The 19951-nt window shown below is 51.2% G+C and overlaps 1 protein-coding gene across 9 annotated transcripts in view; it reads right to left on the bottom strand.

Annotated features, from left to right (window-relative positions):
- LOC110484188 (receptor-type tyrosine-protein phosphatase mu) overlaps window positions 1-17519 on the bottom strand; it is a 30480-nt gene extending 12961 nt beyond the window's left edge. For 2 of the 9 annotated variants that reach the window (XR_014951048.1, XM_085566079.1), the window contains exons 1-10: window positions 14120-17507; window positions 5613-5807; window positions 4822-5034; window positions 4143-4385; window positions 3050-3289; window positions 2188-2478; window positions 1738-1835; window positions 643-861; window positions 246-441; window positions 3-114 (exon numbers count right to left, since the gene is read on the bottom strand). Coding sequence is in view for 5 of the 9 variants with exons in the window: in XM_085566079.1 (XP_085422205.1) it covers window positions 3-114; window positions 246-441; window positions 643-861; window positions 1738-1835; window positions 2188-2478; window positions 3050-3289; window positions 4143-4385; window positions 4822-5034; window positions 5613-5807; window positions 14120-14222 (1910 nt within the window). In the remaining 4 variants the exon portion in view is untranslated. Of the gene's footprint in view, window positions 1-2; window positions 115-245; window positions 442-642; window positions 862-1737; window positions 1836-2187; window positions 2479-3049; window positions 3290-4142; window positions 4386-4821; window positions 5035-5612; window positions 5808-14119 lie in introns of all 9 variants that reach the window. The other 7 variants (XR_014951049.1, XR_014951051.1, XR_014951050.1 and 4 more) reach the window with 7 other exon arrangements.
- Window positions 17520-19951: the final 2432 nt, after the last annotated feature.

Raw genomic sequence — 19951 nt, 5'->3', positions numbered from 1 at the left:
ACCTGGCGGCCTCAGAGCCACGGGCGATGGGGCGCAGGGGAAGCACGGCCGTGCCTTGCGATGGGGCGATGTCGCGGGCGCTGCGGCAGCTGATGGCCTGGGGGCGCGGGCTGTCTGCAGGGGAACAGCCGGGGAATGAGCATCGGCAGGCTGGGCGAGCAGCGGGGCAGCCTCGGGCAGAGCAGGCTGCCGAGAACGGCTCGTCCGTGCCCAGGCTCCTGGCCCGGCCACACGGCAAAGCTCACCGGAGCTGCTGTTGCCGTGAAACTCCCTCATCAACGCAGCCCCGGCTCCAGCAGCCGTCACTCCCCGGATCGTCACGGCGTAGCTGCTGCCGGGGCTGTGTCCCGGCAGCCGGAGCTCGGTGACGGAGCCATTGAGCCGCAGCCGCTCCGTCTCCAGCACGCTGCTGTCCCCTGCATTCCTGGCTGTGATGCTCAGCTGCGGACAGGAGACACAGCTGGAACGCAGCAGCTCCCGGCTGCCCGCTGGGAAGGTGCCCGCAGCTGGCAACGTCCCTGCCAGCCTGCCCTTCCCTGTGCCTGCCCGCTGTGCCTGGGGAAGGCTCCGGACAGGAACGGGCAGGAGCCCCAAGCGGGGAGCTCAAAACAGAGAAGAGGACAGGAGGAATTTGGAACCAACACTGAGGATGTGGGAGCAGCAACCTCTGTGAGCAAAGGGCTGAGCCTCTGAGAAGAGAAGAGGGAGGCTGCTTCTTTGAAGGCCTGTAGATATATTTACTGAGCCCGAGAAGGAGGTCACCCCAGGTGTATTGCAACACCGGAGGCACCGTGGTGACATACTCCACCAGAGAAAAGCTTCTCGTTTCTCTTGTGTAAAGCTGGACTCTGAAAGCTTTTCCTAAGAGAAAAGGAGAAAGGCTGAAGTTTCCATGAGCAATGGAGATAAAGGGTTCGCATTTGCCCATGCATCATCTGGATTTGTTATGAGAGTCCTGGCCATTCTCACTTGCTGTCTTTACAGAAATATATTCTGGGCTTATGCAAAAGTGAAGACAACTGAAAGTGGAGCAAAAGGATTCTTTTTAAGAACACTGGTTTCTGGGAGCAGGAAACCAGCTGAACAGGCTCACAGTGCTGTCAAGAGCTTGTGTGACAGTTTTTCCAGGACTGAGCTAAGAAACAGCTTGCAAGGTCCCTGTCATACCATGGAGACCTCTGTCCTCAGAGAGTACCTAGAGCATTCTGAGAACAATGTGACATCCCCCCTCCCACTGCTAGAGAGCAGAGTTTTGCTGTGGAACGTGTCCCAAATTCAGAGACAGAGGAGATGCTTGTAGCCAGGCATCAAGGAAAACTCAACAGAACAATGTAGCTCTCTGGAGAAGGAGCTTCCAGGAGGGACTTTCAGAGAACTACTCAAGCCACAAGCTTTTTCTGTGGCAGGAACCAGAACAAGTATGCAAGAAGCACAGGAAACCCTGGGATGCCGCCCCAGAAGACACGTCACCATGTGTTGCACACCAACCCCAAAAGACTGCCAAATCCAAAGCAAAGAAGACCTAGGGATTAAGCCCAGAGAACACAGAGCACTCACACCTCTCTGGTCATCTCCACAGCATGAAGAATGTTGAGAATGACGCAGAAAATGCTTGTGCTCATCAAAGCCACGTATTTACTGGCTGGGAACTGTGGCTCATCCCAGCTGTCCCTTTCCCAATGTGCCTGCACAGAGCTCCAGGCTGGGAGGTGAGGGTCTGCCCTGGTCCCTTGGTACCTGGTATCCAATGATCTCCCCATTGCAGGAGGGCAGCGAACTCCACCTGAGAGATCCCCTGTCAGGATCCAGCCACAGCTGCTCCGGTTTGTCTGGCACTGCAAGCACAGACAATGGGGTCACACATAGGGCCATGAGCAGGGGCTGAGGCCAGAGGAGGGTGCAGCAGCTCCTGGCCAAGGGACAGGCTGCAAAGGGACTCCCTACGAAGGGTTTGTCCCTTGAAAAGGCTGCGTGTGCTGCAGCAATGGGAAGCACGACAGCGTGGTGTGGAGTGGGACAATGAGAATGGGGCGTGCCCTGCTCAGGGCTCTCGCACAGCCCCTTCCCCAGAGCTCCACAGGACCCAAGCAGCTCTGATCCCAGGCACATCCCTGAATGGAGCAGAGATACTCTGGCTGAGCTGACGGGTTAAAGGCACTTTTGTATTTCACGGAGGTAGACACACACCTACTTCTTTTGTCCTTTCATACTTTTTGTATATGACTGAGCTGGAGGGCAGGTCGATGGTGACACTGTACTCAGTGAAGGGCTGCAAAGGGGAGCAGGTGAATGTTCCCTCCTGGCCATGTAACATCTGCTCTCCATTCACCTCCTCAGCCTCACAGGGAGGGGAGGAAGGCTCTGCCAGCCGGCACATGGCCCTCATGCCCTGGCAGGCATCAGGGAACCTGCAGGTCCATTTCAGTTTGATGCTGGTGCTGGAAATCTCAAAGGTCTCAGGGTCAACCTGGAGCACTTCTGTGAAGGAAAGATTGCCAAAAGGTCACTTTATTCCCATTCCACCCCAGACATGCAAGGATGCTGCAGTCAGACAACTTTGCTCATCACCCAGCCCAATGGGAAGGAAAGGGAGAGTGTGAAGGTGGTCACTGCAGCTCTCTCAAAGGGGAGCAGGAGGAGTCTGGGGTCATGGTGCACTAGGAAATGGAATGTGAACCATTGGTGAATTTCTCCAGTGACACAACTGCTCCTGTTCAATCAGACATCAGGACATTTTGGGGAGAACAGAGGGAAGAACAGGAAGGTGTGTCCCCAGCTGAGCTACATCATAGCTCCCAGGGAGTAGCAAAAGGAACCTGCCTTCCAGAAACCCTCTGAGCTGTGTGGTGCAGTCATCCTCTGGTGCCATTGGAAAGCACAACAGGAGACATTTCCTCCTGGTCTGGAAGCCCGAGCTGCTTCCACAGCCTCCACCCTCACAGTGGTGGGCCCAAGGAAAAATCCTGACCTTCCCATGCTGTCCCCCATCAAAGATGTTCTTGGGATATTCCCCTGCAAATTATTATCCTGCTCCTGATCCCTCCCTTACCAATGCACTCCAGACTGGACTGAATGGGGATCCAGGCACCACTGGAGTTTCTTCCATACCAACATTCTTTGTGCTGCAGTTTCCCAGAATCATACTGGGATTGAGTCTGACATTGGATTTCAGTGAAGGGTGGCTGGAAACCTTCAGGGCAGCTCAGCTTCACTTTCTTATCTGTCTCATAGTTCTCCTGGTCTGGTACCAGATGGAGGGTGGAGTTCCACAGGGGCCTTTGACACTTTCCTGTCAGAGGTGAAAGTGGGTGTTATTTGGGGTGGAGGTGATGAAATGGGGTATGGCTGAGTGGTGGGAGAGAAATCCCCAGCAACCCATCCAAGCAATGAAGGGAGAAGGAAAGTGACACATCTGTCTGCTGGGATGGGACCTGAGGGCAAACCTTGTTGGTAAAGGGCTTTCCTTGTGCTTGTAAAGTGTGAAGGATCACTCATCAATGAATCTACCTCTAACCAACCACTTCTCACTGTGGACACTTCTATTCACCTCCCACAGCCCAAAGCAGGGAGATTCCCATCTTACGTCTCCCTGTGCATCTCTCCAGAGCACTGCCATGTACTGCCATGCCCCCACTGAGCACAGGTCTGTCTCTGCCAGGGACAGCTCTGCATCTCCATTCCCTGATGGACAGCATTGCTCCTTTCCCAGGTCCATCCCATACAGCTTTCTGTCCCAGTGCCAAGGGCTGAGCCAGCCCTGCATCATCTGTGCTTCCTTCATTCCCATCTGCTGCAGTTCCTGCAGGTGCAGAAAATGTCCCCCAGGTCCCTTATCCATAAGCCAGCAGCGGAACAAGCAGATCTGTGATTCCAGGGTGGCACCTGGAGACACAGCAAAGATAATGGAACTTCCATGGGCATCTGGGTGGCAGCCTTGGATCCTGCCCATGGCCTGAACACCTGGCTGGGAGCCCGAGAGTTGGACTACTTAGGAACCACTGCAGGAGATTTCAGCTTGCCCAGGTGGTTTTGCCTGGTCTGTTGTCTCCTGGCTGGGCTGTCCTCTTCAGCAGTTTGCACAGAGACCCAAGGAGGGTGAGGGTAGAGGGGAGACATGGGAGAGCTGCTGTAGCCTCACTTACCCATACACAGGACATCCCTCTCAATGCGTGTCCAGGCACCTGTGCTGTTCCTGCCCCACCAGGCATCCACATGGACTGGTTTTCCAGAAATCACTCTCTGAATTTCCTTTGTACATTTGACCTCAGGGAAGGAGGGCTCAAGACCTTTGGGACAGGTCAGTGTCAGTGCTCTATTCTGTGAGAATTTAGTTTCATTCTCCAAAAACTGAAGTCTTGCATCCCACTGATGTTTTGGGCATTTTGCTGTCAGGAAGAAAGTGTGAGAGTCTTTCTCAGCGAGGGAATGTTCAGGCAGGAGAGGGACCAAGGCTTTTCCATGATGAACAGTGGTTAATGTCAGCATTCAACACCATGAGGAAACCCAAGGATCCCCAAAGGCAGAAAAAGAGCAAGGAAGTGATACAGGACACTGGGAGAGAGGTGAAAACTGAGGGGCAGGATCTGTCCCCCTCTGACTTCCTGGTGACATACAACTCAGGAATAGGTTGGGAGATGCAGGGACAGAGAAAACCTGTCCCACATTGAAGGATTCTAACCCTCCCACGTTGCAGACTCCTCCCAACTGGGACCTGACACTGAGCTATGCCCAAGGTGTCTCACAGGTATTGGCACGATGTCCAGGTCCCATCCAGAGTGAGAAGTGCACCTAGCAGGGGAGATCTACTGGTTCCTAGCTTACCCGTGGTGCAGATCGGGCTCTCTGCCAACCTATGCCATTTTCCCCCCATGTCCAGCACCTCCCAGGCATCCGTCCAGTTAGCACATCTGATCATAGCAAGGGGAGGAGCGTCGTTCATCCAGCAGGTCAGTTGCACCTCTTCACTGACCCAGTAAAATCTCCGGTTTGGCCTAAAGTGGAGCTGTGTGTCCCACTGGGGCTTCTGGCACCTCCCTGCAGGGTGGAGAGGAGAAGGAGCTCATGTAAGCAGGAAGGGAAGTGGTCTGCTGGGATATCTCTTGCTCTGAGTTTGACAGGGCCCATGTCCGTTGGTTACCACATTCAATTGCTGATCCCTCTCTTGCAGCCTAGAACAGAGTTATTGGTGGCAGCAGACCGCCCATGGAGCAGTTCCATCCATGCCCACTACACTCTTTCAGGCTTCTCAAGTCAGGCTCCATTTGGAAAAGGCTGGGCAAGGACTGAATTCCTTCCCAATCTTCACACAGACTTCTATCCCCTCCAACCACCTTGGCCATACACCCAGTCATTGTTTGAAGGCACAGGGCTTGCAGTACCCCGCAGTGTAGGGACCCTTGTTCCTGCCTTTGAACACCTCCCAGGAGCACAGAGCCCAGCAGGTGCCTACAGCAAGGTGCTGAGACAAAGAGAGCATTGTCACTGCCAGGACATGGGGGAAAGCCAAGGCATCCAGGTCTGCCATTCCTGCACTGTCATGTGCATGACCAGGTCACAGAGAGTCTGTCACCAGCTCAGGACCCTGGGTCACGGTGGTGCAGGGCTGTGCTTACCCTTGCAGGTGGCAGTCTCATTCCACTGCATCTGGGCCCCTCTGGAAATGCACTGGATCTGCCGGACAGATGGCACAAATTTCCCAGGATTCTTCTTACCACAGCTGAGCTGCACAACTTCGTTCAAGTCATAGTTGGTCTTGTTTGGTGTAAACCGCAGTTTGGGGTCCCAGTCTGAGGGAGCTTCACATTTTCCTGTGTGCAAAGGCCAGAAGGCAGAGCCTGAGGGTCACTGGGCTCCAGCAGCATCCATGAGGATGAGGAAGCTCTATGTGGAGGGGTGCCAATCCCTCTCTGTTCAGAGAGGTGGCAGAGATAGCACCTCCCCAGATGAGCCCCATCTCCCAGATGCTTTATCCCTCCTCACACTCTCAGGGGAAGTGCAGGAGGGTTATCCACAGGGTTATCCTGCCCACCCACTGCTGCAGAGACAGCCCAGCCAGAGGGATCCAGCAGCCGGGGGGATGCTGCTCTCTCCCACAAATACAGGGGCTGGAGGAGTGCACCAGACTCTCTGCTGGCACCACTCATTGGCATTCCTGTCATTCTGCTGGACACGATCTGCTCACACCCACAGTGCAAACACTTGTTTGCAGCAAAATCCCACTGAAGTTGCCACTTTGCTTTTGGTCAGGATGTTACACTTGTTATTTCCTGTTGTATTGTATTATTTAGTTTGTCCCTGGTTTTGCCTCATTTATGGTTTCATCCCAAATTGTCTTCCCTTCCCTAAATGCCAATCCCATCCCCACTCCTCCCAAATCCCTAGAAATTTTCTTGTCAATCCCCATACCCCCTCCCTGGCACCTTGTCTGTCACTTGACTCTCTAGCCCCTCTCTCTATAAGCTTCCATGAAGGGCATAGAGTGATTGGCCAAGGGCCAGGGGTCCCCCTCCTCAGCTCCTCAATATGTTTTCCTGCTTGTCAATTACTGCATGTCCCACTCCCCTCTAACCACCCATTAGTGTATAGTCAAACCCCTCCCTTGTTTCCACCCCCTAAGAAACAGGGCTGCTCCAGACTTCTTGAGGGCTTTACAGTGTTGTATTGCCTGAGGGAGCTACCAATAAACTTTGGATTTATACAGCCTGGATTGTCTCCTCCCGGTTCCCTCACCATTGCTGACAGTGCCTTCTGAGGAACGGGCTCATAACCCTTAGCCGCTCTTCTGCACTCCTGAGCACAGAAGGGTGTCCCCTGCAGCCGCTGTGTTGGAGCTAGCAGGGAAGCACCAAGAAGACTCTTGGTGGACACTGTGGCAATTCCCTCTGCTCTATCCCTCTCAGGAAATATCTGCTGGCCCCAAGGAGCAGCTACCTCCTGTCCCATATCCTTCCCATCCTCACCCAGGAGGAGTGACACCCCCTCATCTGAGTTGGCAGAAGAGGCTTAACAGCATGTCGGTATTTCACCAGCTGCACATTTGGTTGTGTTTTGCAACACATAGATTGGGCAATTGATTGCCAAACCTACATGAAGTAAATCTTCATATTTGTTTTCATTAAATTCTAGATAGGAGTGCTGCTGGCTCTCTGCATTGCCCTAATTTGGGTCTCTACCCTCTGATCAGATCCCACTTTTCACATAAGAATTGTTACTCTCTGTGAGTGTTCCTCCGCCATTCAAATTTAGCTGTAGCTGCCCAAACTTTGTCCAAAGTTACCAGGGAGTCAGGCAGGCACTGAGAGTTTGCACTACAACACCCAAGTGGCATCAGGGCTCCCCAGGAAACCCAGGAGTGATCTGCATACTTCATGCAGTAGCGGACCACAACAGCTAGACGTCCCCAGACAGGATGAAACCCCTGACAAATGACTTCCCAATCAAAAAAAAAAATATCCCCAGACTGGCAAACTGAGCATCAGGTATTTCAGGTGAGAGCTACTTATGAAAGCATTTCCCAGGTTTTAATTTGCATTTCAGGGCCCTGAATTGTGCCTATAAGAAGATTATTCACTGATGGGTATTCTTTGATCCTAGAGGTACCACAGAAATGTGAACAACAGTTGCTTGAAAAGAGTCATGTGGGGCCTGGCCTGAAGCAAGAAGTAGTTTCAGGGGATGGAAACTGCAGTGGAGTCAGCCTTAGGAGCTGAGGTGGTTGTGAATGCTCTCAAGCATATCCAGCCTCTCCCACATGGCCCCACTCTTGAGTTCAGTGTGAGGGAGACTCACCATTTTTCCTTTTGTAACTGTTCCACACCTCCTGGTAGCTGTGAGAGCTCCCACAGCACTCAAAACCCACTAGTAGCATCACACACGGCAAGCTGCTGGGCAGGAAGGCAGGAGGAAAAGAGCAATTCTACATTGCAGGCACTCTGCTGACACAGGTGCAGATTTCAAGAGATATCTGGGACAGTGTCTTTCCACAAACATGGATGCTTTGCTGGCAAGGGTGATTGCAGCTGCACAACAGAGCTCTGCCTTGCTTGCAGCTCTTCCTGAGTCTTTTCATAGAGCAAACCTCGTACTGCTGAAATAACTGTGAATGAAGCTCTCTAGACTTGCCAGGCTTCCTCGAAGAGGCAGGGATAACTCTGTGTGTGAAAAAGCCACACCTCATGGTTGCTGCTTTAGAGATGCAATACAAAGTGGATTTACTATAGCAAAAAATGAGAGCTAGTCGTGTTTAAAGTTTGTCATTTTTCCTTTTCTAAAGCTGCTACTTCTGCACAACTGAAATCAGGCATCTACATGTAGTATTATCCTAATTATTATTTACAGGCACTTAGGACTCATTCAGTTTTTTATAAAAACATAGAAGGGCTTGGGCTGGAAGGTTCCTAAGGAAGATCACTTAGTTCCAGCCCTCCTGTCATACACAGGGACACCTTCCACTACACCAGGTTGTCCAAAGTCATCCACAGTCTGGCCTTGAACACTTTCAGGGATGGGACATGCACAGCTTCACTGGGCATCACATGCCAATTGATATCAAAGTACTGACTGCCACACTTTGAGTGTTGCAGCTAACTCCTCCTCCAAAGAGTGATCCATCCATCAAATCCACACCTTCACAGTTTGGAGACAAGGATGTCATGCAGGACAGTGTCAAACACCTTGTACAAGTCCAGGTGGATGATGCCAATCACTCCTCCCTTACCCACAAACACTGTCACTCCACCAAGGCCAATAAATTACTAGATTTGTTCTTTGTGAAGCCATCACAAATCATTTCCATGTGCCTCAGAATAATTTCTAGCAGGAACTGCTCCATTATCTTGCCCGACACCAAAGGGAGACTGACTGGCCTGTAGTTCCCTGGGCCTCCCTCAATTCCCCTTTTTAAAAGAGGGGGTTCTGCTTCTTCTTTTACAGTCAGTGGGGGTTGTACTGGATGTTGCCAGCTACAACTTCTCAGCTATGATGGATAGTGTCTCTGTCACTTCTTCCAGCCTCAGGACCCACACATGCATCTGATCATGTCCCATGGATTTGTGCACCTTCTGGTGCCTCAGATGGTCTGAAACCTGGTCTTTTCCTACAGCAGGGTGGTCTTCATTCTGCCAGTCCCTTCTTTTGCTCCTTACAACTCAGGTTACTTTTCCTCGGTTACGGGCACAAGGAAATAGGTGCTGTGTAAGACTCCTGGGCTGGAAGTGGGTATGAAGGGATTACATGAACTGAGCTGACATAACAGCCACGAATTTCTGACTAGGTGTCCACCTTCACAGGACTCCACCCAGTCATTTCTCTTGGACCTGGGCACTTATCAGACTTAATGCTTTGCAGGAACATCAGCCTCTTCTCTGTTGTCTTTGTTTCAGGTGAAAAGGCCTCCACAGATATCCAGACTTGATCCAGGTTTTCCTCAGGTTTCCTGTAATTGTGTGCTGAGCTGGGATGAATGTTGGGACGCTTATGGGATGCAGTGCAGATTCCAGTGCAGCCTCAGGCAAGGGTAGGCAGGTGAAATGTGCTTCTGCAAAGACCACACTCGTGCCAGCAGTGCATCTGCCCTTTGGATACAAAGACTGCACAGGAGAGCAGTCCTGAAGGCAAACCCTTTTGCTCCCTTCTTGCTGCTTCCCTGCCCACAGGGCCCCTTGCAAGCACCAGGGGGATTCCTGTCCTCTGTGACTCATCCTTTCCTTCCCAAGGTTTCTGAGATGTGTTAGATGCCATGTGCTTGCTGAGAGGAGCTAAGAAAAGCAACTACTGTTTCCACAGAGAAAACCACTGTTTTTCCAGTTGCATTGGAGATTTGCATTGTAAGCCATTGAGAACAAAATATGGGTCTTAAAGCATCTCTCTGAATTTGGGAATGGAGGTGATCATTTGGCCCCACTTTTTAAATTCCTCACAGGCTCTCTGGTGCTCTTTGACCTGCCAGATGTGCCCCTGTTGTGCTCAGGGGTAGACAGAGGCCGACGCGGCACCCACATTCAAGTTGGGCATGGACTATTCTGAGCAGAGCCCAAGGGCTGGGTGGAAGAGATCAGAAAAGGCAGGCAGAGCCCACAGTTCATTCCCATGCTCAAAGAATCCAGTGACTGGAGAGTACCACTACATGGGAATGCACCAGCCTCAGAAATTATCCTGGGAGTTAATGTTGTCTGACAGAGGGATGGGTATGGCAAAAAAAGCTTGCTTGCCTTGTAGAGGGGCAGTATACACCAGCAGGGCAGCCTGAGGGAATGCCAAATCCTGTTTATCGCCTGCACACAGAGCACGCTGCCAGCAGTGTCCAAACATCACAGCCCCTCCAGGGCTTGCCTCCTGCCCATATTACTACTTCTGCAGAGGAACTGAACTCCCTGTCACATCACTGACACCATCTGCATCCTGGCACCTACAGCTGCTCAGAATGCTTGTGGCATTTCTGATGATTGTTTGAGAGTAAAGCCTAGGAAGCTCTGCTTCTCTGCAAAATGGGGAAGAAAAGATTTATTTAGTCCATGCCTACTTTCATCTCAAGAACATTGTTGATTACAATCCAGCTTGGCCTTACATCTTCAGTTAGTCCAAGGTTGTCAGGCATGTGATTATCACTAGAGGTTCATCAGGAGAAATTAATCCATGGCTGCTAGGTGCAGTCAGGATGCACAGTCTGGGAGGGACGCCTCTGACTTCATACTCCTTACACTCCTTTCCAAATAATTCAATAAAAAATTGGTGTGGGAAAAGGGCACCTTGGAGAGAAGGAGCTCTAACACAGGGTTACTTCTTGTGTGCTTTGGAGGTGTCCATGGGAAGCTGTCAAGGGACCTCCACTGGAGAGATGGAACTCCCCACTAGTGCAAAGCAGTTGGATGTATTTGTGGGGCCAGCACACTGATGGAGAAAGGATAGTACTCAGACAGAAAGGGGAGAGAAACACTCAGCTTCCAACCTTTTAGGGATTAACAGCAACTGAGAGCGTAATGGAACAGTTCTCACACAGTTTTTTACCCTGCACAGTGGTATGTAGAGAGCCGCCCACAGGCTCTCTGCCCCAGCTAGAGGAAGGAGGCTGAGTCAAGTGAAATTTCAGCAAGGAAAATATAGAATAGATGTGACCAAATAGGCACCTTTTGTAACGTGCAATGTGTACTAACTGTGAAATGGGAAATACTGAATGCCTGAGACAGGAATGGTAACAAAAGGTTGGTCTATTCATCTCCAAAGGCAGATACTTACTGTTTTGGTTTTTTCCTAGTTGATGCTATTAAATGAATACTCTCAGCTATTGTTTATTACTGACGAATATAGAAAGCCTTTTTCAGAAATGTCTGGACTGCTTGTCCCTGCTGCAAGGAGTTATGAGCCTGGCAGGCTAAACAAAGCCCCGGCATGGGCCAGAAGAGGAGGCTCAGGAGAAAGGAGAAAGAGTTATGCTGATAATTCAGGTCAGGCTCCTGGGTTCAGCCCTTTGCTTAACAGCAAAGGTGTCCTTTCTTACACTGTATTATCTTACACTCAAAGAATAAAGGACAAGGTGAAATCTGAGAAGGAGTGGGCAAAGTTCAACCCTCTTGGCAGGGCAGCTCAGCAGCTGAGAGAGGTGACAGCAAAATGCACTGCAGTCTTGCTGTGTTTGATGCCATGCGCTTGCTGAGAGGAGCTAAGAAAAGCAATAGCTCTTTCCACCAGTGGAGAGTTGTATTGTAAGGCACTGAGAACACAAACACGGGTCTTAGAGCATCTCTGTACTCCTCACTAGCCACCAGAGCTGCTGAGCGGGTGTTTAAGAGTGATGGAGCAGGGACACCCTGGGGGTGATCTGCTTGGGAGTCATGGCAGGGAAAGGAGTGGCAAAGCAAGTCACTGAACAAGGTATTGTGAGGAGAGCTGGGAAATGGTGGCACTTTAACCTATACTGGTCCACCAGATGCTACAGAACATCTGACAAGTGTCTAAGAACAGGAGGCAAAATTTGTGTTTCCTGAATCTGTGCTCTGGTGATGGGAAGTGGAAGCATGGTGGAGCACACAGTTTACCAGCCCTAGGGTGCCAAGCCCCAGGCACTCCTCTGCAGTACCTCTTAGCATTCATGCTCATAGGATCTGCTTTAAGCACTATTTGGAATTCAGCTGACACAAAACCTTTCAGATTGGCTAAGGCTTAATTTTAGCTACCACTCTCCCAGCCCCCAGTCATTGCAACTGTGCTCTTTGTTAGAACATCTTGTCAGCTGCCACTAGATCACTAGACAGTGTCCAGCAAGGCTGATAAAAAAGGCGTCAGGGCCAGCTTGGATGTCAGACCCTCCCTTTGCACAGGAAATGTGCCCTAGAAGCTTCCCCACCTTCCTTCCAGGTGCACTGGGACTGTAAGGGGAGGAGAGTTTTGTACAGGAATGGCATTTCAGGGAGGAAGAATACCCTGTGAGAGGAGCAGAGCAAGACAATAAGGTGACAATGGGACAATAATACAATGCACCCTGCTTAATGCACAGAGTCCCCGTGATGGGGTGTGTTGAGCAGCAGGGCCAACCACATGTGCAAACCACATCCTGTGCCTGTGGCTGCACTGTTGCTCCCTGCAATGTTCTCTGCACAACGGGTCGTACCTTGTATCTGCCAGGGAATATGCTCAGGGATCCCAGCCTATTGTTCCCTCCCTCTGTCCAACAGCTTTACCTGGCCCCACTGCCACTGTCAGCCCATTCCACCCTAGCAGGGATGGGAGGGACCCTCCTGCCTCATTCGGACCATCTTCCTTGCCCTGTCCCTCTGCAAGAGAAGGACCCTGATCCATCAGGTTGGAGCTCAGCAAAGGTGCCAGGATGGAATGAGCCCATGTGCTGAGGATGCAGGCAGGGCTGCTCACACTGCTGGGTGTGGCCACCGCATGTTTTTGTCTTGGTTCCTCTTTTCACAAGCACCAAGGTGCAAAGTCAGCAATATAATCTGTGTCACAGCCAGTGCTAGACTCTTCTGGGGATGGCTGGGCGACCGAGATATGCAGAGTGTGACAAGAATCTGCAGGCCTACAGGTCCCTGTTGCATCCCACTGTACACAACACAGATCCCGGTCTTAGTGTGCACCTTGAAAACAAACAGGAAAGCCATGGTTGCACGTGCTGGCCTGGGAGAACAGCTTCAGCGGGGATTTGGGAATGGGAAGACACTCAGGGCAGGAGAATATCCTCTGTTGCAGTTTTAGCTCTTGTTTTTGCATGACAGTGTGCTGTGCTGACACTCTCTGCAACCACACACATTTTCCCTGAAAAAAGGTTCCTGTGACACCTCTCACATAGTACTGACACTGATGTCACCTCACATCAGCAATTAAAGTTTCTGATCCCATTCCCTGTACTCTGTCAGCCACTAGATCAGCTGTTTTCTCTAGCCTGCATCCACACAGATACAACACCAGAATGGACTAGGATGGACCAGAATTAAATGCTAGTTTAATGATTTTTATCACCTAGCTCCAGGAAAATTAGCTCAGAGTAATGCTCCACGACAGATAGGGAACAATACAAGGTCACAGTTCCTGGACCTACAGTTCAATTGCCAGACAGTGCAGCCTCTTGGAAGGACAGACAACATGTGAGCTTGCATATTCCCACTGACTCTGCAGACATCAAAGCGTGCAGCCAGGGAAGGACGAGCCCAGCAGAACCCTGGGGGTGCCCTGATCCTTCCAGCACCAAGGAAATGCATTAAAGAGCAATCCCAGAATATTGTAAGTCCTGTCCCCAGGCTCTCCTGGACACCCAGGGGCTCAGCTCATGGCTCCTTGGGTCTTTGTCAGGCACCAGCACCCATCTCCTCTGTGGTGAGGACACGGCACCCCAACATTGTGCAAGGACAGATGGACACCTTGTGATTGCAACTCCATGGAGGAACACTACAGACTCTTTCTTGGGGCTTTCCCAGCACCCACAAGCTTTGCTGCTCTCCATCCCCAAACAGAGCTCTGCTTAACCACAACCCAACTGGTGGACTTGGGCCCCAATGTGGACATCAGACTTCTGATACAGCTGCTGTATCCTGCATGCCATAAAGTTGCACAGCAGCTCTGCAAAAGGAGCACAGTAAAACTTTGTCTTGGGGATAGAGGAGGGAGCACTGCTTACCTCTTCCCTGGGGTTTTCCATAGTTGTTGGGATAGAGCTTATCATGATTTTGTGCTGCCAACAGAGATGTGAGGAGCAGGAGAACCATCCATTGCAGGGCCATGTTTGCCTATGCTCCCAGGGCAGGACTGAGGTCTCAGCTACCCTGGCTGTCTCACTGCACACCCATCTGATTGTGAGTGTTGCGAGCACGGAAAGGAAACACGCATGCAGAAAATCACATATGGTGTAAGAAGCTTCCTCATTGGAAGAGGAAACTCTGCCAGTGTCAGCACTGCCTTCTTTCTCTTTCAGCTCCATGACCCTTTTGCAATCCTGCTGTCTCTAATTTCTTGTCACAGTTTTTATGTCTTCTGTCAGGACTAGCTATTAACCACAGCTGAGATGCTTCCTCTCCCAGCAGAGATCTCAGAAGGGCTTGTGAGGTGTTATGGTTCATGGCTGGGCTTTAGCAGGAGGATGTACCTTCCATATCCAGAAATTCAAGCAGTGACTACATCAGGACAATCCTCACCTTTTTACTGCCGTGATAAGGATTTTGATAAAAGGGACTTCTGAAGGGCACAGATTATTTTAATTACCTGGCAGTGTGTGCCATGGATGGGACATCCAAGGTTTTGGCAGGAGTGGTTGGGTGCTCAGGATTGGCCTGAGAGAAGATGTTTGGGCAGAAGGGGACAAGAGCCCTGGAAGCCTCAAGCTCAGCTGCTGTGGTACATTGTGTTGTCAAACCTTGCTGGGAGCCGGAATGACCATGAAGGGTGGGAGGCCAGCACATGCAGTGGGGCAATAAAGGGACTGGGGTGAGGCTGTCTGTGCATCTGGAGGCTGGTGGCACTGGCCAAAGCAGCAGACCCAACCATTAGAGCAGGTTCAGGGCAGGAGCTGATGAATTAGTGTTCCCCCAGCCACCTTGCTGGATGTGCCTGGCCTGCATCCCAACTGAAACACAGAACTAGGAGGAAAACAAGCCCTCAAGTCTTCTCTGAGGCTTCACAGCCACGCTGCATTCCCCTGTGATGGTTCTCTTCTGTTGAGCTCCTCAGGTGGTGCTCTCACTCCTGGGGTCAGGCACTGCTTTCTGATGATTTGCACACCCTGCAACGCCTTTATTCAGCAGCACTGAGCAGGCCAGTGCAAGATGGCTCTCTCCGAATATATGCCTCCCCCAGTCACGCCCAAAAACTAACCCTGAGCAAATAATGGTAGAATTCTTGTTTTCTTCTTTTTCTGCCAGTATAGGAGCTGCCTGGGGCCAGATACTCCTGCAGTTTTTACCTCTCAGGGATAGAGCATAAGACTGCCCAGCCACATTCCCTTCTAGGCTCAGAAACCAGCCCCCTTTGTCTATGTTTCATCTCTTCCTGCAACAGAGCTGGCAGGGCCAGCGATCCCCACCTCCATGAGGATGCCTTTTTATTTCCTTTGCTCAAATATGAAGCTCACCCACAGAGAGTTCACTGTACTCAAACATATTTGCCCTGGAAAAGGTGTTCTGGGGCTGCAAGTGCACAGACAGGACCCTGGCATGGCAGCAGAGCACAGCCTGGGAGGTACTTGGGAGGTTGGTGTGCTCTGTCTCAGGTGTCTGAGAGGTTTGGGGAGTGGAGGGAAGCAACTGCTGCTCTGTCTGCACCAACAGCAGCAACTCAGAGGTCACCTCTCCCTGTCCCGTTTTGTGTCTGGGCCTTTCAAGAAAAAAAATTAAAGAGCTACAAAAGCAAATGGTATCAGTAGGAATAGGTTCTTCAGTTGGGAAGATTTTTGCAACAGGAGTAGGAGAATTCCATACATTTAAAAAGTGTAAAAAATCACATTCCTGGTCCCACTCTGCACCAATCCTAGCAGAACAATGGCTCTCAGTTCCTGTGTTACCAGTATCTGGCATCTCTGGAAATCATTCATGGCCCCACATGAAAATTCAAAAGCCATGGACGAAGCAAGTTGCCAGGAAACTTTATAATTCTTAACACCCTTGCTCCACATCACAAAAATTCAGCCTTGAGTGTAATCCAGGCTCTGGCAGGGAGGATGGAGGGGTGTTGAAAATCGGTTCTGCTTTCTCTGGAAGTTCCAATGCCTTCTGGTCACACCAGGCAAACTGAAAACCACACAGATAGCTGCATCCAACAGGTCTGGCTCAGCTGGAAGGATGGGCAGGCTGTACCTCAGCAGGTGTAGGCAAGGAGCTGTGTCCTGGTGCAATGCCAAGGTCCAGGCATGCTGCCAGGAGTGTGTTCCATTTCACCACAAACCTTCCAGGGCTCTGGCACTGGAGCCATTTTTGCAGCAATCGTGTCAACCCAGGGACGTCACTCTGTTGTAAAGACATGCTCTCCTGTCTACCCTACAGACATTGTGGCAGATCTGGAGTTGAAGTATTTGCAAAAAGGGCTGCTGGCTGCTTCTACAGGCTGTTTTTTGCTCACTTTTTTGTTTGCCTTATCAAGAATTTATGTATTATTTCTCTGACAATATTTTTGTCCTCTAGACATGACTTCTCTTTGAAGGACCATCTCTGTTTTAAATAACCTCTGGCCCTGGTTGTTATTCCTGCTGCCTTGTCTCTACCTTTTGATACTAGGAACTATGAAAGGCTGCCTTAACTCTTTGATGGACACTGTGACTGTGCTGCTTTATTTGTTTCCTCATTTCCACATATTTCCCCTTTTTGATGCTGATTAAGATATGCCTGGACTTTTCAGTCTTTAGTAATTACACAATATCATGGAAACAAAGCATGTTATGGTTGTCACCAGCAGGCAGCCCTTTCCTGGGAACATGTTCAACCCATATTTCCTGCCCAGAGCTGATCCCCATCTTCCTCCCAGTCTTGTGGTGCATGTGGAAAGCCACATACTTGCTTGCCCCTACCTGGTATTGCAAGCCAGTCACAAAAATGCTTGAAGGCACACAGCAGTAGCACTATACCCTGCTCCTTTCTTTCATTTGGGATTTCTGTTCCCAAAGGTGTATTCATGGTGCAAAGAGGTCTGCATCTCTCCTCTGAAGCAGGGCCCCCATCACTGGGGCCACACCTTGAAGAATCACAGAATCATAGAATAGGTAAACTGGGAAGGACCCACATGGATTATCAGGTCCAAATTTTTGCTGTGCCCAGGACTTCTGCAAGAGTCACACCATGTGCTTGAGGGCATTGTCTAAACTTCTTGAGATCTGTCAGGCTTGGTGGTGTGTACACTTCTCTGGGAAGCCTGACCCAGTGCCCAACCACTCTCTGGGTGAAGACCTTTTCCTAATACCCAATCTAAACCTCCTCTGACACAACTGCAGGCCATTCCCTCAGGTCCTGTCACTGGTCACTACAGAGAAGAAACCAGTTTCTGAAAGGTCTTGGCCTGCAGCTGGAAGTCAGTGCTTGCACCTGTGCATAATCCTCCTCTGCATGACGCTCTCCAGCAGTGGCATCTGGCTTGCCAGCCTTCCCCCGACATGGAACACACGCAGCTGCTGGCACCAGAAGGGCCCTTGCCCCACAAAAGTCCCAGCCAGGGGAAAAGGGCCCAGGGATGTGGAGGCCGCTGATGGGCAATGCTGCCATTGCAGTTCACTCAGAGGAGGCCTTGTGGGTTTCAATGGGTACAGTTGGAGGCTCTGAGGCCGAGAGGGAGTCGGAGAAGGGCCCCAGGGAGGAAGTCAATATGGCAGGAGCCTATTTCAGTGCTGAGCCCCAGGGTGGTGTTGCAAAAGCAGCACTGTCCTTCCTCTAGCTGGAGGAGGGCCTCAGCACTCCTGGCTGGCTGCTGCAAGTACTGTTGCACTGACCAGGGACCTTGGAAATGGCTCTGTTGACTTTGGGCTGGGACAGAGACAGTACAGGGAGCTGGCCTGTCCCCAGGCTAGGCTGCAGCTGGGCTGGCCCAAAAGCTGGCTGTTCAGCTGTTTTGAGCCCACACACAGCTCTCGGGGGTTCATATGATCTTGTACTTAGTTTTAGGACCCCAAACTAGTGGCCACAAGTATGTCAGAGTCACCTGCATGCCCATCCCCAGCCTGGCAGTCCCTGCCCATCATGGTGTAGCTGCTGAGTGGAAACTTTTGGGATTTCGACAGTTCAAGGATGGGGCTGGACTGGATGGGCCTTAGAGCAGCTTGGCCTGATAAGTGGCATCCCTGCCCACCGTAGTGGGGGTAGAACTAGATGATCTTTAGTGTCCCTTCCAACCCAAACCTTTGATTTTATGAATAGTTTGTGTGTCACTGCCCACTGCACACTAACAGTCTGAGAATGGGATCTGGCTGCCAGGAGTGGCATAGGAAGGAAAGGCATTCCCCTCTCTCTTCCAGTATGTATCAGGCCTTTCCATTGGACACATGCATTCCAGAGTTCCTTCAGCACTGACACACCCAGGGACAAGGTCAGCACCTTTGACCTGAGGGTAAGCCAGGTCCTGATACCTGGGCATAGAAGGTCCAAGGGGACCCACCAGGACTCCCTAGCAATTGACACCAGCAGGTCCTGCCCTCTCTGCTGGCACATGTCCCTCAGATTGTCATGCACATCTGGACTCCTGTGGCACCCTAAATCTGCCTCAGCCTTGCTGTCTTTACCCCACAACTTAACTCCTGCCAGCACTGGGTCCCACAGTCATGGGGGTCATCCCCCCTTGCTTCTGTAGCATGCAGAGCAAATTCCTGTACCATGAAATTTGGCTCCTTTTTCCTTCCCACATGATGAATCTCTGCTCCCAGGGTTCACCCACAGAGCCCAGCACTTCTTTGCTAAGGCCTGCTTTTGAGATCTGAAAGGAAGCAAGGAGCAACTTTGTTGAACAGAAGCTCAGTAATACCTGCAAGGAGGACAGGAGGACATTGCTGCTGCTGCCCACTGAGACAGGCGGGACTGCCTGCATCTTGGTGCTGCCCCAGAGCTGCCCCTGGCCTGGCTCTGCACCTCAAGACATATGAGGTACCTGGACCAGCAGTGTCCCCAGAGAATAGGAGTCCCCATGATGAGTATTGATGGACACTCAAGTGTCTCTTCTTCCTGCTTAGCATGACCCTGACAGAGCTCATAGCCCCATGTTCCCATCAGGGTCCTACAGCTGACCCTCCAGGACCAGGCTACCACCAGCAGAGCCACTCGGTCACAGCTCCAGTACTGTTCCATACTGTCCCAACGTCCCATACACATTGCTGTGTACTTTCAGCCTTGCAGGATTCATAGGCTTTGTGCCCTGTGGCCAGTTCCTTGTTGCCACAGGCTATCTGATAGCCACCAACCTGGATCTGCTTGACTTTAGCCAGATGACCCCAAAGAAGACTTCAGCAGCTACAAGTTCCATAACAGCAATCCCAAATCCAGCCTCTGACACTGTAACCACCCCTCTGTGCCTCCCCTGCATCCAAGGCTACCCCAGCAGCAAGTAACCAGGGAGCTGCTCAGTGTCAGTGTCCACACAGGCAGCTGGAAATCCCCTTTCCTGCCCCAGGGCTGACTCAGCACCCTGGGGGGGCTGTTTGCCAGCACATGGTCCCCTTCCTCCTTTGGGCCACCCAGTGCATGCAGGGACAGCAGCCTGGCTCCATGGAGCTTATAAACAGCCCTGACCATTGTCCCCTCTGAGAGCTTAATCAAAGTGGGCCATGTACCGGCCCTGCCAGCTCTGTGCTGCTCCCAGCCAGAGCAGGAGTTAATTATGTAGATTTCTTTTATGTGGATTTTTTTTCAGTAGTTTTGATGCACTGCATATGTGCACATCATTTGTCCACATGGATGCAGCAAACTCCAGAGTGGTGTTCTTGCAGTAAAGGCTGAAGTCACAAGCAGAGTTCTTCCCTTTTCCTTTTGAGCTGCTGAGTGGTAAAGAG

The sequence above is a fragment of the Lonchura striata genome, chromosome Z (genome assembly GCF_050655825.1).
Source record: "Lonchura striata isolate lonStrDom1 chromosome Z, ASM5065582v1, whole genome shotgun sequence".
NCBI lineage: Eukaryota > Metazoa > Chordata > Aves > Passeriformes > Estrildidae > Lonchura > Lonchura striata.
The sequence above is the reverse complement of the archived record's forward strand: the minus strand, read 5'-3'. Positions and strand labels throughout refer to the sequence as shown.